Source organism: Podarcis tiliguerta (genome assembly GCF_965153285.1).
Source record: "Podarcis tiliguerta genome assembly, chromosome: 10".
Lineage (NCBI taxonomy): Eukaryota > Metazoa > Chordata > Lepidosauria > Squamata > Lacertidae > Podarcis > Podarcis tiliguerta.
Window position 1 is genome coordinate 5,892,562 of NC_139543.1, and position 20,392 is coordinate 5,912,953.

The window sequence follows — 20,392 nt, forward strand, 5'->3', positions numbered from 1 at the left end:
CTCTGCTGCGACAGGCCAAAGGCCAGTCCAGCAACCTCGCAGGGCCTGATCAGAAACCTATGATAAGCCCACAAGCAGGATATGTGCACAGAAGCCCAATCCTATTACACTGTTGCTGCGGACCCCGCATCCTGAGACAACCCCCTCCCCACATTCTCTGCAATTCCTGGCAAACTTGGATGAAGGTGCCTGGACATGGCAAGCTACTAAAGGTGTAAAGATGTAAGGTTCTAGAACTGAACTGCATCTCCTGGCTTGCCTCAGCATGCCCACTGATGAGTAACACCCAAGAAGATTCTTTCTCCCAAGCATTTTATGTTTACCTCCCAGACTAAGAGCCAGAGAAGTCTGCAGGAGATCTTTGTGGTAACTATAAGCAAAGCAGTTTCAGAGGGAAGATTAAGGCTTTGTCTGCGTGTGGTTACTTTGCCTGGATCAGTCAGTCCAACAAGAGTATTGTGCAACATCCTTTTCAGCTGTTATTGTCTAGAAATAAAATATAGTCAAGAAAATTGACACTGGTAGAGCATGTTGGACAAGAATGTGCTCCTATACTATACTTAGGCCAGGCCAGTTCAATCCTATGTGGACTACTAGAACTGGTTGGGGGTGGAGGCAGTTTCGAGCTGAGAATTAAAGGGGCGGGGCAGTTTTCAGCTGAAAACAATAATCCTAACGTAACTTGGGTATTCAGCTTTATTTTCATTAACTCAACACTATGATACAAACCAAAGGCACAGCCCTAATGAGTTTTTTCCATTTTAACTGAAAACACAGCATCAAGGCCTGTTTCTAATAATGCGTTAAATAACTGAGAGGTTCGCTCCAAAACAAACCTACTAAGTATCATTAGGTTGGATAGTTTAACCTCTCTGAGTACAGTGGTACCTCGTTCCAGATGTCCGTACTTAACCTGAAACTGTTCTTAACCTGAAGCACCACTTTAGCTAATGGGGCCTCCTGCTGCTGCTGTGCCGCCAGAACACGATTTCTGTTCTCATCCTGAAGCAAAGTTCTTAAAAAAGTAAAGGTACCCCTGCCCGTTCGGGCCAGTCTTGCCAGACTCTAGGGTTGTGCGCTCATCTCACTCTATAGGCCGGGAGCCAGCGCTGTCCGCAGACACTTCCGGGTCACGTGGCCAGCATGACAAGCTGCATCTGGCGAGCCAGCGCAGCACACGGAACGCCGTTTACCTTCCCGCTGGTAAGCGGTCCCTATTTATCTACTTGCACCCGGAGGTGCTTTTGAACTGCTAGGTTGGCAGGCGCTGGGACCGAATGACGGGAGCGCACCCCACCGCGGGGATTCGAACCGCCGACCGTGTGATCGGCAAGTCCTAGGCGCTGAGGTTTTACCCACAGCGCCACCCGCGTCCCGAGGTAATATTTCTGGATTAGGGGAGTCGGTAACCTGAAGTGTATGTAACCTGAAGTGTATGTAACCCGAGGTACCACTGTATTATCTATTGTAAGTCATGCCAATATCAAAAACATAATTTGTCAGATAAGTCCCTTGTGTCATATCACACTAATTATCGTGGGCCAAAATGCAATGAGACATGCTCTCAACACTGCAAATGCACCAGAACTTTCTGCCTCCCCTTCTCAATGCTGCTCCCAGCAGCATTCAGAAAAGCTTCTGCAGAAACATCAGGAAGCCCCTAGAGTGAGACTCCTCAAGACACGAGGGAATACAGCCAGAAATTGAAAATATCCACTTTCACACCTTACCCCTTGGTGCAAGTGTGGAAGCACTTTCTGATCACATACCAATGGAATGAGGTGGGGAAGAGAAAAGAGACCGCATCCTGGCTATGCAACCAGTGCTGAAACAATAATAACCACAGTAACAGTTTCAAGAAGAAAAAGAAGACAATGACTTTGGTTTCTTTTCAAAAGTTTGTTGCAGTAAACTGACCCCATTTAGAAAGAGCCCAATTGGCAGCAAACTCATACAAACAAGCATGGATTTCAACACCGTATTTACTCGAATGTAATGCACACCTTTTTTGGCCAAATTACATCACAAAAAGGAGGGTGTGCATGTGATGGCGCATTTACATTTGCCAGCAAACACTTTTTTGGTTTCCAGGTTTTGAAAATTGAGGTGAGCATTAGGTTGATGGTGCATTACATTTGAATAAATACGGTATCTTATTACCACAAACAAAAAAACTAAGATGAACAAGGGTAATTTAACAATAAGGAAAAGCTACTATTTCAAATTACACAAAATATGACAAAAACACCTACCAGCCCATCTGCAATTTTCCAGTTTGCACAACTTTCATATTTTTGAAGTTGCTTTTCAAACAACTGTGCTATGGCTCGATGAACGAGTTCATACTGTTCCTGGGTGCATGATAAAAACCAAAATTAGCATACAAATATATAAGCAGTATTTCAAAGACACTATTTCACAAAGTGGTGATGTCACAGCCATATACTCAACTTCTGAACTGAAAGCAGTATTACCTTAGTCTGTACTGCAGAATGTCTTTGTGTCCTCATTTCTTGTATTAAATTAAACACATTGAATTCCTCTGGTATTTTCTGAAATACAAAGGAGCAGAAGGTTGTACTTTGGCTCAAATACTATCTAGAAGTCACAAAATGCTTCAGTATTTAGTATTTCTATTGCGATCATGAACTAATTAAAAGTAACAAAAGGAAAAGGAAAATAAACTTCATTGCTGCTACGGGAAAAGGTACTATCTAACTTAAAACTCATTTTCATATTATGTTCAATTTTGCACACTGAGGAGAACTCCATTACTCCCCTATAAAACTCTACTCTCATGACTGGCATAAGATGACCTAGTTTTGCAGCATTAGATTGCTATAAATCCTCCTTACCCCAGCTTTCAACAAATTCCATGTATAATCTATGGCACAGATGGCTCCTGTTCTTCCACACCCAGCACTATAGGGGGAAAAGATGAACACCATAAGAGAAAAGGAGGCTTAAAACTTTGCATTTCTGTTCATACCTACCAAACACTTAACAGGAGGTATCCTTGAAAAGCTATTTTAGAGTTGATGTTTAAACAATTCTGAATTATCACCATCAGTAGTGGTTTGTGTTTTCATATCAAAAGCATAAATCTGCAATTTTGCTTCAAGGTTTTATCTATTCAACATACCAATCTACACACAAAAATAGGTCCCTCTTCAACAAACACATTGCCAATACATATAAAATGGGACTGTATTGTAACAACAAACATAATAACCATATACAATTGTTAGTGTAAGCCACATAGGCATTTTCTACATACAGTACAGTGGTACCTCGCAAGACGAATGCCTCGGAAGACGAAAAACTCGCAAGACGAAAGAGTTTTTCGTTTTCTGAGTTGCTTCACAAGACGGATTTCCCTATGGGCTTGCTTCACAAGACAAAACGCCTTGCGCCTTTTTTTTAAAACCGCCAATGCATTCCTATGGGAAACCGTCAATACACAGTGGTGCTTCGCAAGACGAAAAAACTCGCAGAATGAATTAATTTCGTCTTGCGAGGCACCACTGTACATCAAAATGAATCAGTCCATTTATTTATCAGCTGGTGACTATTTACATTTTATTTCAACTACAGCTAAGCACAAAGGGTAGTTGAAAATAAAAAACTATCTGTGAGTCCTATTTTCAAGATACAGGCCTGGTTTACGTATTACAAGAAATCATAGTTAAAACCCAACTGTTGTTTAATGTGGACCACACAGCATGCTAGTGCATGGACCTGAAAAGTTATCGCTCTGCTCTACTGAGAACCAAGCCAGAGAATAGTATGTCATAACATCCAAATATAGGGTTGTGCTTTGTTTCTTTTCACACATCCCATGTGCTCTTGGCTTAGGACTTCAATCAATCAATCAATCAAATCAATAGATTTTTATTGTTTATAGCCAATGGCCATCACAATACAATATAAGCAAAAATTACACAACTACAGAACGAAATACATCCTTTTGAAGAGTGCAAGTGCCAAACCCTAGGAATGCTGACCAGAATGCGTGTTTTTTTTAAAAAAATCTGCACATTGTAGATTTGTCTAGGTCTGACACAGGACTTATGATTTATTAAGGGAAACAAATAATGTACCATGGTTCAGATATCATGACAAGGATGACGCTGGCTTGTTTACTAGTGGCATGGCAGAAGCGGAGTGAGAATCTTTGGGCAGTATGCATGAGCACACTGCTTGTACACATTTAAACGAAGTTCGTAACTATGGTTTAATGCAGCGTGTGAACTGGGCTGGGTCTCAAATGTTTTCAAAGACAGTCTGCACAGAAGTCCTCTGTCAAGAACTCTAGGCAATGTGTTTTTGAGAAAGTATTCCTAGATTTAAGAAATTCCTATAATACTCACAGAATAATTAACAGGTGTTGAAGACATGACAAGTTAAAATATAAGGGATGCTTCCAATTAAACATACTCTAATGTACAATGTAGCCTCCCCCCATAAAAAACACCATTACAGAGACATCAAGATTAATATCACACACGGTGACAACTTTTTGACTTTAATATCTATCTCATCATATCCCAGGATCCCTGGGAGGGATAGCAACCGTTTTGAATGAATATGTTACACTCATTTCTACAAATGTCTAGGAACAGAAGCACGTCTACCCCACAATGAAGATGCACTTGCTGCATTTTATCTGTCTCTTGTACTTAAGGTAACATGCTTCCTGTATAGGCATACTTTCTCTCCTTCCAAAATAATGGGCTGGGTTTGGTTACCTCTTCTCCCCCCCCCCCCAAACTCAATATTTATTTATTTATGTATGTATGTTATTTATATACCACCCGCTAACGTAGGCTCCAAATAAAATCACGTAAAAAGTTGTTACTGCTGCAATGTTAACATTATTCAATGTTAACATTATTCAGTAATACAGTGCATCCTGATATGTACATATCCTATAATACTACAGCAGTATAGCAATGAAAATATCAAAGAGATGTACTAGCCCTAGATTTTTACAAATGTTTATGCATCCATGTTAATATGATTCTGCTGCTTTATCCTCAAGATTAGGTTTAGTACCCTCAAACTATCCTGAGCTCACCAGCTGATTGCAATGCACTATTAAACTTACATACACAAAGGCAACACATGAAAGCCATCAATTCCAAAGTTAAAAAATAGTATTTTCTAGGAGCCCCCATTTAAATTCCTGCATTTTGTACCTGCAGTGTATGCAAATAGGAACATCTTCATGCTCCTGGTATTCCCTCATTAAGCTGATCATGTCCAGAATAGAATCAAAAGATGATGGAACGTCGTGGTCAGGCCAATTCACATAATGAAATTGATAAACCCTACGTGTTTCCTAGAAGAAAAAAAGGTTGTGTTATATCTTTGGACAAGGGTCAGCAAACTTTTTCAGCAGGGGGCTGGTCCACTGTCACTCAGACCTTGTGAGGGGCCGGACTGTATTTGGGGTAGGGGGAGAACAAATTCCTATGCCCCACAAATAACCCAGAGATGCATTTTAAATAAAAGGACACATTCTACTCATGTATAAACATGCTGATTCCAGGGCCATCCATGGGCCGGATTCAGAAGGCGATGGGGCCTGATCTGGCCCCCGGGCCTTAGTTTGCCTACCCATGTCTTTGAAGGTTGGCTTGTAGAAACTGTCCATTTTGGGAGCTGATCAGGTACTCAGAGAAAAGTGAATAAAAATGTTGTAAAATACCACCATTAAGAAATATTTTTAAAGAAACAATGAAGTAAATAAGTAAGTGTAGGAGCTGCTTCACACAAATGGCTCACCGTATAGAGCTCATGAGGCTACATTTTACGTGGTAAGCACACCACTGCCAGCATCTACCCAGAACAGACCAACAAGTTTATAATTATTTTCCTACATAATGAATATAATTATAATAAATTAATACAAACCCAAAGACTACATATGATGTCTCTGAAATAGCACAAGTTGCAAAATTTGCTTCACTTAAAAGTTGACACAGACACTGAGTCAAAGCCCACGTCCTTCAAATATTAAGCTTCTGTTTGTTGAGCCCATTCATGGCACCCTAGGCTCTTATGCAGGGCTACTGACAACAACATACAAACAGGTTCTGCCAGAGGTAGAATTTAGAACCAAGTAGTGAATTCAGCTTCCCGGGAATCACAGCTTTAAATTTACAAGGCCTAGAAACATTTCTGCAAACTATACAAGATGAAGCAACAAAACCACCATTAAGCTCAGCCCAGATCCCAATGCGCATGACACTCAAATTTATTTTTATTATTAAAAAGTGAAGCCACTCAAGTGCCTCATAATGCACCAAGAAGCATTTAAACCACACAAATAAGTAACTGAAGGAGCATCATCTCAAAGTCAAGATTTGAGTTGAGCTGCCACTGCCCCAAATGACCAAAAACTTCTTTTGTGTCTTTTGGATGTCACGTTATTATTAATTTTAAGTATTATTTATTAAATTTGTATACTGCCCTATACCTGCAAGTCTCAGGGCGGTTACAACATAAAATCACAATATTAAAACACCATATACAAAAGTTTTCAGGACGGTTGACAGTTGGAGGCGTTATCCTGCCAGTTATTGCATGTCGCAAGGCCATTTCAGCCCCACATTAACATGTCAAAAGGGGCAAAGTGATTTGGTACACAGAAGACATCAGACTGACAATACTATGTTTAAACCAGCTGTAATATAGAGCTTTTATCTTACTTACATTCTCAAAGGCTAATAGCAGAGTTCTAATATAGTAGTCTGTTCTGACTTGCTCAGCTTCCTAAATGAAAAAAGAGTATTTGTGAATAGAGGGAAACGTCACAAAATTTTAGCTTAGTACCGACAGTAGTACTTTACTCACTCAAATCTAATTTACTCCTAACAGAAGTATTGTATCCACTTAGGTTAATCTTTAAAAATAGCAGAATTCAGAATCACACCATTCATAGGAGCACGTGAATGAATTTTGATTTGCTTCACTTGTTTTAAGTAAAACAATAACCAGAATTTAGGTTCTGTGCCAATGTAGCATTAACCATAACTAAAACTGGAAAAATTTTGGGAAAGTCATATCTACACTGACACTAAGCCAGAGTGGTCCGCACTTGTGGGCTATAGTTCCTTTAAATAATGGGCTAGATCCAAGCAACCATGAGTGGAAGGAATGTAACTGCCACTGTTGTTCTACAAGATCTTGAGGAAAGCTTACACGGTGCTATCACAGGAGGTTTTTAATTCTCCTGTTTCTGATTGTCCAACGAGTGTGAGCTCTTGGGCAAGCAGAATGACTGTTAAGAGAACATTGCATGGGAAGTGAAACTGAATCTTAATCTTAAAAAAGGATAAAAGATCCCTCCTGTGAGACTTCTGCATCCAACCAAGAGTCGCCTACCTGAGTCTTTCAGGTATTCTTTTGCACACATGTGCATAACTTACCCTGCTTTTCTTCCTTATTGGTTTTCTCATTTCTATGACACTATTATAATAAACTAATAATAATAATAATAATAATAAACTATTATAATAAACTTATAATAAACTAAACAGAACCACATTCTCAGTATAAAAGGCCAGCTTTCTTCTATGGCAGTTGATTCAAATTTTGCTACTTATGCCTTCCCATGGCTTTCTTAAAATTCCTTATAACCTATAGGCTTCTGCCCTACTTCCCAAACTCTACCATGAGTTATGAGTAGCTCACCAATTCGTAAAACACCAGCAGCATACCACTTGACTGCTTTTCCCCATTTTGCCCAATGAAAACTTTTTTTCTGTAATAATGTTAGTTGATGTTTTAATTATTCAGTGGTCTCATTTGCGCATAATACTAACCTATTGTTTAGTATTACAAGAATGGATGTGGGAAAGGAGTGGGTTTGCTCCTTGTCGCCTCTAGCATGTCTGCAAGGAGGTCAGAAGCTTTAGTTTGCAGCTTTCAACTGGAATAGTTTCAGCAAATCACAGTAAAGACCAACCACAGTTTGTTGAGGCACTGACATACGCTATACTGTGGTTATTTAAAAACAAAAGCTCCTGATTTCTTCTTTGTAGACGTATCAAATGAGAAGAGGGGGGGGGGGGTGTAAAACACCAAGGTGAGTCCAAGTTTATTCCTGCGGTGGTAAACCATGTCACCACTATGACCACAAAACCAATGCATAGTTTGCCTTGTTTCAAAATGTTCCACACAAACATAAGCAAACTCTTCAAATTATTTCATATAAAAGAATATCAATTTGGCATCATTGTGGCTTATGGACCAGCATTTCCTCAGAATTACAGCAATTCAATATACTGTAATTACAGTAAGCCCACAACTTATGCAGGGGTTACATTCCAGGAATCACACCTCAAGCCAAAATCACGTATAGTAAAAAACCATTGGGTTCGGTGATGGGCAGGATTGCCAAAGTCGTTTTTCCTTGAACTCTGCCCCCTTTGTAATTTTAATTTTTCCCACATACATAAAGCTGAATGAAAACAAGTTAAATACATGGGAGTTGCAGGCTTACTACAGTTAATATATGCATTTCTTTAAGATGGAATTAGAACTTTTTAATTTTTTTTTAAAGCATCAATTAGTACTGCACTATCATTAACAAAATACTTACACAAGAAATATGAAATTGTCCAAAAGAAACACCTTCTTCCCCATAAAGAGGCCAGTAGCGTTCACATTTTTTCTGTTACCAAAGAAAATATAGTTACCAAAAATATAGTTTAAAAATAAGCACACACATTTATGAATATTCACAGATAGTTGGATTTAAATGGGCAAGGTCATCCTTGCTAATACACCCAAGACCTTCATCTCCTTCTCAAGACTTTTAAAGTGTTTTCTTTTAGAATCTGGAAGGTCCATAGGAAAAACTGCTATTTGCTCTGTTCATGCACCCACACTGTGCAATTCCATTCTAAAACCGTTTGTTTCTTTACACCTTCCTACACTAAACTTAACAGAGTGGCAAGAAAATGTGCTAGTTTTCATTAAGTAGCAAATGTACAAGATTTACATGGGAATTCCTCAAGTAAAATGAGTAACCTGTACAGAGATTTGATTAACTGCATTATCACAGTAACATATTTAGCAAAGGCCATATACAAGCCAGCGCTATTAATACATACCCTTCCCATTTCAAACTCTCGACAAGCCATCACAATAATCTATTAAAGAAAGAAAGAAATGTGACTGTACAAAGTTTCCAAGAATCTGCGCTTTAAAAACCTTTCCATGTGCATATTCATATACTGACTACAGCTGAAGGACTGTCCAAGGACTTAGCAGGAGGCCAAGCACTATATTATCCATGTGCCAGAGTTTAACAAAAAAGTGGATAAACTTTTGGGGGGGTCAAGGACAACATTTGCCCTTGTGCCAATCCTCTGGGGACTGTATCAATGTTCTATACCACCCACTTCTAAAACCAATCAATCTATCAATTAAGGATTTCATCATCATGCTGTTATGATAGTTGCATCAGCATTTCAGCATTTGTGCCTGCCATGTTCTCCTGACCAGACAGAGCCAATTCTGGGGAGGGAAGGGCGAGAAGGTGGGGAGAAGCCCTGTTGTACGACAGGGACTCACAACTATTTAGCTGAAGCTGTCCCCAAATTCATGCCCCATCCTTCTTCTAAAAGAAGCTTAGGGCAGCAAACAAATACAGTGGTACCTCGGGTTACATACGCTTCAGGTTACAGGCACCGTTAACCCAGAAATAATGCTTCAGGTTAAGAACTTTGCTTCAGGATAAGAACAGAAATCGTGCTCTGGCGGTGCGGCAGCAGCAGGAGGCCCCATTAGCTAAAGTGGTGCTTCAGGTTAAGAACAGTTTCAGGTTAAGAACAGACCCCTGGAACGAATTAAGTACTTAACCGGAGGTACCACTGTAAGTGATAAAACAGTAAAAAATCTTTTAAAATGTTTTAAAATTAAAACCTGCCTAAATAGGCTTGTATCCAAAGGAAACAATGGCAAGTTAACAAAACATGTATTGTGAAAATCACGTGATTTCAAATGTGACAACTTGCTGACACCATCTTTGAGGATGGGGCTTTTTGTTGAGTTGTTTATACAGATATCGGGACGCGGGTGGCACTGGGGGTAAAAGCCTCAGCGCCTAGGGCTTGCCGATCAAAAGGTCGGCGGTTCGAATCCCCGCAGCGGGGTGCGCTCCCGTTGCTCGGTCCCAGCGCCTGCCAACCTAGCAGTTCGAAAGCACCCCCGGGGGCAAGTAGATAAATAGGGACCGCTTACTGGCGGGAAGGTAAACGGCGTTTCCGTGTGCTACGCTGGTGCTGGCTCGCCAGAGCAGCTTCGTCACGCTGGCCACGTGACCCGGAAGTGTCTCCGGACAGCACTGGCCCCCGGCCTCTTGAGTGAGATGGGCGCACAACCCTAGAGTCTGTCAAGACTGGCCCGTACGGGCAGGGGTACCTTTACCTTTACCTTTATACAGATATCAATACAAGAGGCTGTGCTGACGTGAAGCACAGGTGCTCCGCCGTTTAGTGATGTCAGTCCTTGCTTCTTAATCCCTACTCCCATTGTAAATTTAACAGCCACATGGTCTTACAGTTCATGTTCCTCCTCTTCTGCCCAGACACTGTAGCTCTGGGATGTGGAGTGTGTGGCCCTCCAGATGTGCTTAGATTACAACTCCCAGAACCTCTTACTGCTGGCAATCCATGCTGGCTGGAGGGCTGATGAGAGCTGGAACCCAACAATATCTGCAGGGTCATACATTCCCCGTCCACGAGTTAGGCAAATGCATGCTGGCACAACAGACTTTGGCTGTACCCATTCAGCACATCACCAACCAAACTCTTATTGCCACAAAGACCCCTCTCCTCCAAGTAGGGGGGATGTCACTGATCTCCTGCCACAACTTGGGACACAGCACGTCAGAAGAAAATCTACCCCTCTTTCCATCCCTAAGCTTAGATTAGAGGATGAAACATAAAACAAACTCTGGTTCCAAACTGCTGAGAATGAGAAGTAGGGGCTGAATGTTAGAATGACGTTGGATGGAGGGTAAGGGGTTATTAGTAATAACGTGGTGAAGGAGTATGGAAAATTCGAAGGTTAAAAAGATGAAGAATTAAAGGTATAATACATTAAGATAAAGATAAAGGTAAGACAGAGGGAAGGGATTTGCTGATTAAATATTTGAATTGGAATACAGAGAGGGTAGGTGTGGGGAAGTCTGGGAAACAAGCTAATGTAAGAAATACTATGAAAATGGAACTGTTTTTACTTGTTTTTCTTTCTGTTTTTGTATTTTTCTTGTATTGTTTTATTTTCTTTTTTTTCTTTTTTCTATGTGAAAATCTTAATAAAGTATTATATATATATATATATATATTAAAAAAGAGAAGTAGGGGCAGAAGTTTGCTCACATCACAGAATGAAATAAATATTGGGTTAGCATACTTACTGCGACATTGTACTCCCATATCATCCTCCAGAAGTCTATTACTGTGTTTGCTAGTGGTCCTTGGGTGGCAACATATGCTTTTGGCCCATGTACTCCCTAAAATTTCAACATATAACGGAATGCAAAAACAGTTAAAGGCATGCTTGAAAATGTTCTTAGACACAAACTCTCCCAAGGATGGTTCGACTATGGGTGTGTTGGAAACGTTTTGCATTTTCAAAACTGATCTATTCAAAATGTCAACATGCTAATCTCTTCAAAAACATGAATGGAAATTTAAAAACTGATAACACCCAAGATAAACCCTACAGGATATATACCAATTTTACTCTACATTAGATAAGTAAACAGCAAATTCCAATACAAAAGTTCGCTGCTAATGCCCAAGTGACTGAATAACCAATATTAATATATATCCTCATCTAGGTTACAAAATATTTGTGAAGTTTCCCCTTAGCTGCTTGCTCAACATACCTACAGTAACTGAGCCAAACATTCCATTATTATTATTTTTTCAAATGCTCTGCTATTTTTCTCCCCTTTGAGTATTTTGCTCAAAGTTTAACATCAGTTCAGGTGGTTGATAGGGAGAAGGGGAAAGAAATGCCACATCCAAGGGTATTAAATACTCCAAATCACAAGTCATTTCATAGTGATGCAGCAAGGCGATACTGAATTCTCCTTATGGGAGTGGGAGTGCAGGGATGTTAAAGATTCAGTATTGTACTGCATTTTATTCACACCTCCAGGCAATCTTTTTAGTCAAAAAATAATGCATGAGTTTCACGCATTTGTAAGACCAAGAACAGAAATTAGTACCAGGTAATTATATACCTCAATAATTGTACCCTTGTGCTATTTTACATTACATTAAACTTTAAATTGGAAACATAATCAAAATTTTGTTTTATTTAAATGTATTTATTTGGAATCCTTATCCTAGTTGCAGAAAGTGCACAGGAGTGTTGAGTGTAGCACCATTCAGTATTTTTCAAGATAGCTCAGTCGGTAGAGCATGAGACCCTTAATCTCAGGGTTGTGAGTTCAAGCCCCATGTTGGGCAACAGATTCCTGCATTGTTGGGGGCTGGACTAGATGACCCTCATGGTCTCTTCCAACTGTACAATTCTATGGTTCTATGAAGACATTCACAAATAACAAGGACCACCACACTATATTTTTAAACTCCAATGAGGTACAGGACTGCAAAACCCTTAATAAACGTCACATAGAATGCATAACTGAGAGAAACAATGGATTAAACCCAAACTAGCATGAGCCAAAGAATTAACTGATTAGCACTTTTCTGTGAACTGCTGTGCAGGCAGGAAGGCAGAAGGAAGATTTTGCACAGCATTGTATTTGGAGCCTCATCATAGTATACAGAGAGATTATGTAACTCCACATCTGAATACAGGATTATGGAATTCCACATCGCAAAGCAAGCCAGAAAGAGGAACTATATGCACTCCACCCATCAAGGCTTGCTTTGTACAAGGGGCTTCATGATTTAAAGTGGCCATTCTTGCAAACCACAAGCACTTTGCAACACAGAACTCCATGCATCCCAGCCTTGGGGACTTGTTCCACAATGGGGAAGTGTCCAGATTCACGCAAACGGGATTTAAACGATGCACAGCTATGGAATTCAGAGAAAGAATGAATGATCTTGTGTAAATGGATCCACAATGTTTGTTCAAACTGAAGAGCCTATTTTGACCTACCGTATTTTTCGCCCTATTGGACGCACCGGCCCATAGGACGCACCTAGTTTTCAGGGGGGGAAATCAGGGAAAAAAATACTATTTCCCCCCCGCAGCTCTGGGAGCAGCGGACAGGCTTCACGCAGCCTGTGCGCTACTCCAAGACCTTCTCCCTGCTTTTGTGGGAGGTGGGGGAATTCCCCCACCTCCCGCAAAAGCCCATAGGAGCCGTGCGCGACTCCTAAGGGCTTTTCGACCAGGAGGGAAAAGGGACTGAAATGGCCAGTCAGTCCCTTCTCCCTCCTCGGGGAAAAGCCCCCAAGAGCAGCGCACTCTTCAAAGGGTTCGTGGCTCCTGCTGCCTTTTCTACGAGGTGGGGGAATTCCCCCACCTCCTAGAAAAGGCAGCAGAAGCCAGGGAGCCCCTTTAAAGAGTGTGCGGCTTTTGCCTCCTTTTGCGGGAGGTGGGGGAATTCCCCCATCTCCCGCAAAAGCTCACAGGAGGGAGAAGGGACGGACTCAGCCAGCCAGTCCCTTCTCCCTCCTCGGGGAAAAGCCCCCAAGAGCGGTGCGCTCTTCAAAGGGTTCGTGGCTCCTGCTGCCTTTTCTACGAGGTGGGGGAATTCCCCCACCTCCTAGAAAAGGCAGCAGAAGCCAGGGAGCCCCTTTAAAGAGTGTGCGGCTTTTGCCTCCTTTTGCGGGAGGTGGGGGAATTCCCCCATCTCCCGCAAAAGCCCACAGGAGGGAGAAGGGACGGACTCAGCCAGCCAGTCCCTTCTCCCTCCTCGGGGAAAAGCCCCCAAGAGCAGCGCGCTCTTCAAAGGGTTCGTGGCTCCTGCTGCCTTTTCTACGAGGTGGGGGAATTCCCCCACCTCCTAGAAAAGGCAGCAGAAGCCAGGGAGCCCCTTTAAAGAGACTGCGGCTTTTGCCTCCTTTTGCGGGAGGTGGGGGAATTCCCCCATCTCCCGCAAAAGCCCACAGGAGGGAGAAGGGACGGACTCAGCCAGCCAGTCCCTTCTCCCTCCTCGGGGAAAAGCCCCCAAGAGCAGCGCGCTCTTCAAAGGGTTCGTGGCTCCTGCTGCCTTTTCTACGAGGTGGGGGAATTCCCCCACCTCCTAGAAAAGGCAGCAGAAGCCAGGGAGCCCCTTTAAAGAGTGTGCGGCTTTTGCCTCCTTTTGCGGGAGGTGGGGGAATTCCCCCATCTCCCGCAAAAGCCCACAGGAGGGAGAAGGGACGGACTCAGCCAGTCAATCCCTTCTCCCTCCTCGGGGAAAAGCCCCCAAGAGCGGCAGGCTCTTCAAAGGGTTCACAGCTCCTGCTGCCTTTTCTACAAGGTGGGGGAATTCCCCCACCTCCTAGAAAAGGCAGCAGAAGCCGCAGAGCCCCTGTAAAGAGCGTGCGGCTTTTGCCTGCTTTTGCGGGAGGTGGGGGAATTCCCCCATCTCCCGCAAAAGCCCACAGGAGGGTTGGAGAGTAGTGGGATGACGTCGCGCACCTTCCTGCTGCCCCCCATCCTTTGGGGCTGGCGAGGGGGAAGCGCTGCTTTCCCCCCCCGCCAGCCTCAATGCCGGGATGGAGAGTAGCAGGAAGGCGTCGCGCGCCTTCCTGCTGCCCCCCATCCTCTGGGGCTGGCGAGGGGGAAGCGCTGCTTTCCCCCCGCCAGCCTCAATGCCGGGATGGAGAGTAGCAGGAAGGCGTTGCGCGCCTTCCTGCTGCCCCCCATCCTCTGGGGCTGGTGAGGGGGGAAGCGCTGCTTTCCCCCCGCCAGCCTCAATGCCGGGATGGAGAGTAGCAGGAAGGCGTCGCGCGCCTTCCTGCTGCCCCCCATCCTCTGGGGCTGGCGAGGGGGAAGCGCTGCTTTCCCCCCGCCAGCCTCAATGCCGGGATGGAGAGTAGCAGGAAGGCGTCGCGCGCCTTCCTGCTGCCCCCCATCCTCTGGGGCTGGCGAGGGGGAAGCGCTGCTTTCCCCCCGCCAGCCTCAATGCCGGGATGGAGAGTAGCAGGAAGGCGTCGCGCGCCTTCCTGCTGCCCCCCATCCTCTGGGGCTGGTGAGGGGGGAAGCGCTGCTTTTCCCCCCGCCAGCCTCAATGCCGGGATGGAGAGTAGCAGGAAGGCGTCGCGCGCCTTCCTGCTGCCCCCCATCCTTTGGGGCTGGCGAGGGGGAAGCGCTGCTTTCCCCCCGCCAGCCTCAATGCCGGGATGGAGAGTAGCAGGAAGGCGTCGCGCGCCTTCCTGCTGCCCCCCATCCTCTGGGGCTGGCAATGGGGGAAGCGCTGCTTTCCCCCCCGCCAGCCTCCAACCCGGGTTGGAGAGTAGCGGGAAGGCGTCGCGCGCCTTCCTGCTGCCCCCCATCCTTTGGGGCTGGCCATGGGGGAAGCGCTGCTTTCCCCCCGCCAGCCTCAAAGAGCAGACTCTCCTGGCTTCAGCGGAAGCAACGCAAAGCCTCCGGAGCGCAGGCTTCGGAGGCTTCGCGTTGCTATCGCTGAAGCCAATGAGCCTGCATTCGCCCCATAAGACGCACACACATTTCCCCTTCATTTTTGGAGGAGAAAAAGTGCGTCTTATAGGGCGAAAAATACGGTAAGCCACTGCACCAGGGTCATGCGGATAGGTGGAACCCAGAAACTTTGAATTGTGATCCTTGTACCGTCAGCCAGCCACTGCACAGGATTCCTCCACTGCTTTTACTAACACAAGCCTATCTTATGTATGTGGTAAAGCACAAGTCCATCTTATAAGATCTCTTCGCGTCTCAGTGGGTACCTGGTTCAACAACCTCCTCTAGAAACTATTCAGTAACATATAATGAGGTGTAGCCAGAGCTATTTTTCTAGAAAAAGAGGTACCAGATCTCACCACAAACACCTCCCTTGTTCTCTTATAATGGCACTGGTGCCCAACTGAGAGAGGCCAGAATTGAGTTCCGGCTGGGGAAAAAACTCTGGGTGTAGCAGACATTTACGTAGTTCTGGAAGTTCATAAAATATGCCAATGAGACCCAGTGTCAGCAACTAGCATGCTCTGACAAACAATGAAGTCCCAGGGACGAACCACAGCTGAGGTGAGCCAAGAGTCTCATGCTCTACCGATTGAGCTATCCCAGCTATGATACATTCTATCGATCAAACCATTGTTATTTTATATTACTGTAATAAGAGATGCTATCTTTGTCAGTGCTGTGAATTATCCATGTGATAATCGCTGCTTAATTGTGTACTAGTTTAGGAGGTCAGCCTTCCTCCTTTTTTCATTCTTTCTTCCACTTTTTCTCCCCCCCCCCCCTTTTTCTCTTTGCAATCAAATTACACAGAGCCACAACATAATCACATACAATACTTTGGCATCAGTTTGGTTTTCTGTAAAGAAACATGTGTTAAGATTTTAGAAGTTTTATTACGTAATAAATCTATGTTAATACATACCTTAATAAAATTTGCATTGATGTAGTCTGAATCTTGAGGGGGAGTTTTTAAAGTCAGTTTAACTCTGCTGTGATCAACTAAAACATAGCAATTTTAGGAAGAATTATTTTCCATGTTAACAGGTATTCTCCAGCAAGAATGATAACAAGTTCTTACCCAAGAATTCTTCCACTGTATCTAGGCACTACTTTAATCTACCCTAAGAGAATTCCTCACTCATTTTCAGGACTGCTTGCTCTTCACATTTCTATTTATTTCACTGCAGAACTCTGCAGGACATAATTCTATATATTTTCCTTAGAGAGCATTTCCTTTATTAATGAAGTTACTCATGAAATTCTGGGTTGGCTGATAGTTCCAAGTTCTATGATGAGATAGCAACTATTTTGCCAGTACTGGACTGTTTCAAAGCATCTTTCTTTCACTTCTAGGTATCTAGGGATTAAATTTAAGCAGTTTCCAGGCCACCTTATTCTCTGAATGTCCAGTGAAAATGTTCCAAAACAGATGTTAACATTAGAAGCAAAGTAAGTTCACACAAATGGAAATGTGGAACAGTATAGACATTAACTCAAAATATATTCCCCAGCCAGGGATTCTTGAACAACTTAAATTTAACACACAAGTACAATGTATTTGAGGCTGGCTAAAAAAGGCACCTACAGCAAAGGATCTACACTCCTTTGGTAAACTCCAGATGGTAAACATTAATTTTTATACTTGTAAAAATATTTTAAGATGTGCAATAATACAATAATGTATTAACTGCTCGTGTGTTCCTCTATAGAAAGGATAGCACATTTAGTTTTTCCAGCAACACTTTATAATTGCTTGCTTGCTGCTCAATGTTAAAGTTGCATGTTGAAGGCAATCCAAAATCACATTATCAACTTCACAGAATAGACTAACTGACAGTCATCTAAATACTAATTCTTTGAGAGAAAAAATCCAATTTCATTTGCAAGGTTGTTCTATATTTTGAAGACTTGGGGTTGTCTGTTACCAGTTTTCACTTCTGGGCAAGCTAAACTTGGGAATCAGAAGTCCGCACAGAACTAAAGAGGATCCAAGAGTTCAGACTTCCTCAGCCAAAAAAATTCAAGGTCTATGGCCAAAATTTGATAAGGAAGATTGTCCAATATTTTAATAATGGCCAACCTTTTCTGCAACAACAACAAATCAACTAAGAACATATTGGCAGACCGTATTTTCAGTGTTTATATAAATTCATCATTTTATAGTGTCAGACTAACATGGCTAGAAGTCTCCAAATTCTCAATGTTTTATGAGGGTTTCAAACAACAGGATGTTCTCTGAGCTTCATATATGTATTATGATAAACTCAGTCTGTCTTTATTCCAGGTTCTGCCTGTTTTCCAATAAGATTCAGACTAAGGGAGTCTTTCAAGAAAAATAGCATTCTGAAATAAATGGGTATATTTTGTGAGTCAGAAAAGCTTTTTCTGCATTAGTTGGAAGGTTAAAGTTATTAACAGATTTTTAGCCTTGGAAATGGTGTTTAAATAGATACTGGGAGGCTGACACACATACAAAGAAACATTCACTTAGGCAGATGAAGCATCTTAAAAAATACCCCTTTCGGCAAATAATTACTATCTAATTTACCTATTCAAGAGATCTTAAATGTTAACAGGCAAGATATCTTAATAAATGTTATTAACATGTCTCTCGAAGGGAAAAGTCAGGCTTACACGGCAGTATGTCCTTGTATCTGTTCTTTTTCACATTTTCTTCTTTTTCTCCAGTGACTGTTGGGTAGATCTTTTCTGTTCTATACTTCGTTGATAGCCTCCTCAGTCTCTGTAATTAAAATGTTCTGGTTTAAGTTACTTTTTCAGCTGCTCCTTTTTACTTTTTCAGAAAAGTAGTCTCTGAATAGGAGTAAGTTCAACTAGTCGTCTCTACCACTATTACTCTGCACAGCTATCCTTCTCCGAAGTCCACGGCAAACAATGGAACTGCATACATCAAGGAAATACCACGAACAATGTGGAACATATAGCATAAAGCTTTCATTTCCTACCTTGGTCACACGTTACTGTAACAAAGAAACTTCCTTTCATATTTAGAAGTTGGGGAGGATGTCCTTTTTTCTTTACTTGAGACCATAGGGTGTTACAGTACAAATCGTTTCAGCCGGTTACTACTGTAACAGCTACAGGATGCTGGCCAGCGCCAGCTGTGAGAAAGTCTCAGGATCCAGCAGATCCCAGACTCCCACCCTCAGGGGGGCATTTCAGGACATTCCACCAGGCTCCAAGGGCGGGGGTATCAGCCAGGGGCCTCCCACCTGCTTGCACAATGGGGGGGAGGTTGGTGGCAGCAAAAACAAGTGAGTGGAGCAGCGCCTCCACTCAACCCAAACCCCACACAACCTGGCTAAGAGAGACTTAAGACTGCAGACTTAAATCACCTTAATCACCATATAATTAGATGTACACATTAATGAAGCAAAATCCATTTAATCGCAAAAAAACCCACCAAATTTAGATTATTTTAAGGTGTCACAGTACACCTTATGGTTATGTGCTTTCACTACCCTATCAGAAAGATTAAAAAATGGAGATAGAAAAGGTATACAGAAGAGTAACAGAAGTTATGAAAGAGAGAAAGAAGGGGAAAAGAAATAATGTTTGTGGAAGGAATAGACCATGGGTAGGTAAACTAAGGCCTGGGGGCTGGATCGCCTTCTAAATCCGGCCCACGGACAGTCCAGGAATCAGCATCTTTTTACATGAGTAGAATGTGTCCTTTTATTTCAAATGCACCTCTGGGTTATTTGTGGGACCTCCCTGTTGTTTTTACATGAGTAGAATGTGTACTTTTATTTCAAATGCATCTCTGGGTTATTTGTGGGGCACAGGAATTCATTCTTTTTTTTCTTTTCAAAATATAGTCTGGCCCCCCACAAGGTCTGAGGGACAGTGGACCGGCCCCCTGCTGAAAAAGTTTGTTGACCCCTGGAATAGACTACTTCAGAATGGGTGGCATTCAACACTAGTCCTAGTCAGAGTAGACCCACTGAAGTTAATGGATGTGGCCAACTTAAGGCCATTAATTTCAGTGGATCTACTCTGTGTAGGACTAATGTGGAACTCAACCCAATGAAGGTGATTGTTTGAGAAACAGGAAATAAACTGTTTCCTATGGCATAGTACAGGTTTTAGGAATGCCCTCACAGCTAAACTTCTGGGGGCTGCACGTTGGCAGCGAGTAAGGCCAATGCAAAAAGTCACCCAACACACAAAACTTCCTCTCTCACACGTGTGGATGTGTATGAATAAAACATCTACCCACACCTCTTTTCAAACATAACCCCCCCCCCAATGTATACATTTTCTCCCCACCACACACACAAAAAGACATTTTTCAGGCCAGATTGTTGTGCAAGATAGGGTAAGGAGGGAAGCAGAGAAGAAGCCTCATGGGCTGTACCTGGTCCATAGGCTGGAGGATTCCCAAATCCCACCCCTGGAGTGGCTGATTTCCATTTTGTCAATTCAAAACATTCAGTCTACTTTTAGGCTATGGATAACAAGTAGATTATGAACAGCTTTAAAACGAAGGTGCCACATTTTCTTCATATTTGAGACTTACGTTATCCATGTAGCTTCTATTTATTTGTTGTTATGTAGTTGGTTTTTTGGAGACGCGGATGGCGCTGTGGGTAAAAGCCTCAGCGCCTAGGGCTTGCCGATCGAAAGGTCAGCGGTTCGAATCCCCGCGGCGGGGTGCACTCCCGTTGCTCGGTCCCAGCGCCTGCCAACCTAGCAGTTCGAAAGCACCTCCGGGTGGAAGTAGATAAATAGGGAC

General features: G+C 42.9%; 1 protein-coding gene and 1 long non-coding RNA gene across 5 annotated transcripts in view; one reads left to right on the forward strand and one right to left on the reverse strand.

Moving 5' to 3' along the window:
- The window catches only part of PTPN12 (protein tyrosine phosphatase non-receptor type 12), a 61,297-nt gene that overhangs the window by 17,174 nt on the left and 23,731 nt on the right, over positions 1-20,392 (reverse strand). For all 4 annotated transcript variants that reach the window (XM_083399602.1, XM_083399605.1, XM_083399603.1 and 1 more), the window contains 10 exons: positions 18,271-18,379; positions 16,559-16,635; positions 11,435-11,530; positions 9,123-9,161; positions 8,609-8,680; positions 6,718-6,777; positions 5,199-5,341; positions 2,856-2,922; positions 2,475-2,552; positions 2,253-2,351 (listed from right to left, as the gene is read on the reverse strand). In XM_083399602.1, the coding sequence (XP_083255728.1) occupies positions 2,253-2,351; positions 2,475-2,552; positions 2,856-2,922; positions 5,199-5,341; positions 6,718-6,777; positions 8,609-8,680; positions 9,123-9,161; positions 11,435-11,530; positions 16,559-16,635; positions 18,271-18,379 (840 nt within the window). The remainder of the gene's footprint in view (positions 1-2,252; positions 2,352-2,474; positions 2,553-2,855; positions 2,923-5,198; positions 5,342-6,717; positions 6,778-8,608; positions 8,681-9,122; positions 9,162-11,434; positions 11,531-16,558; positions 16,636-18,270; positions 18,380-20,392) is intronic.
- LOC310658329 lies at positions 9,171-11,484 on the forward strand. Its single transcript, XR_014502239.1, has 3 exons — positions 9,171-10,089; positions 10,472-11,008; positions 11,388-11,484. It is a non-coding gene; the product is annotated as an uncharacterized lncRNA (long non-coding RNA).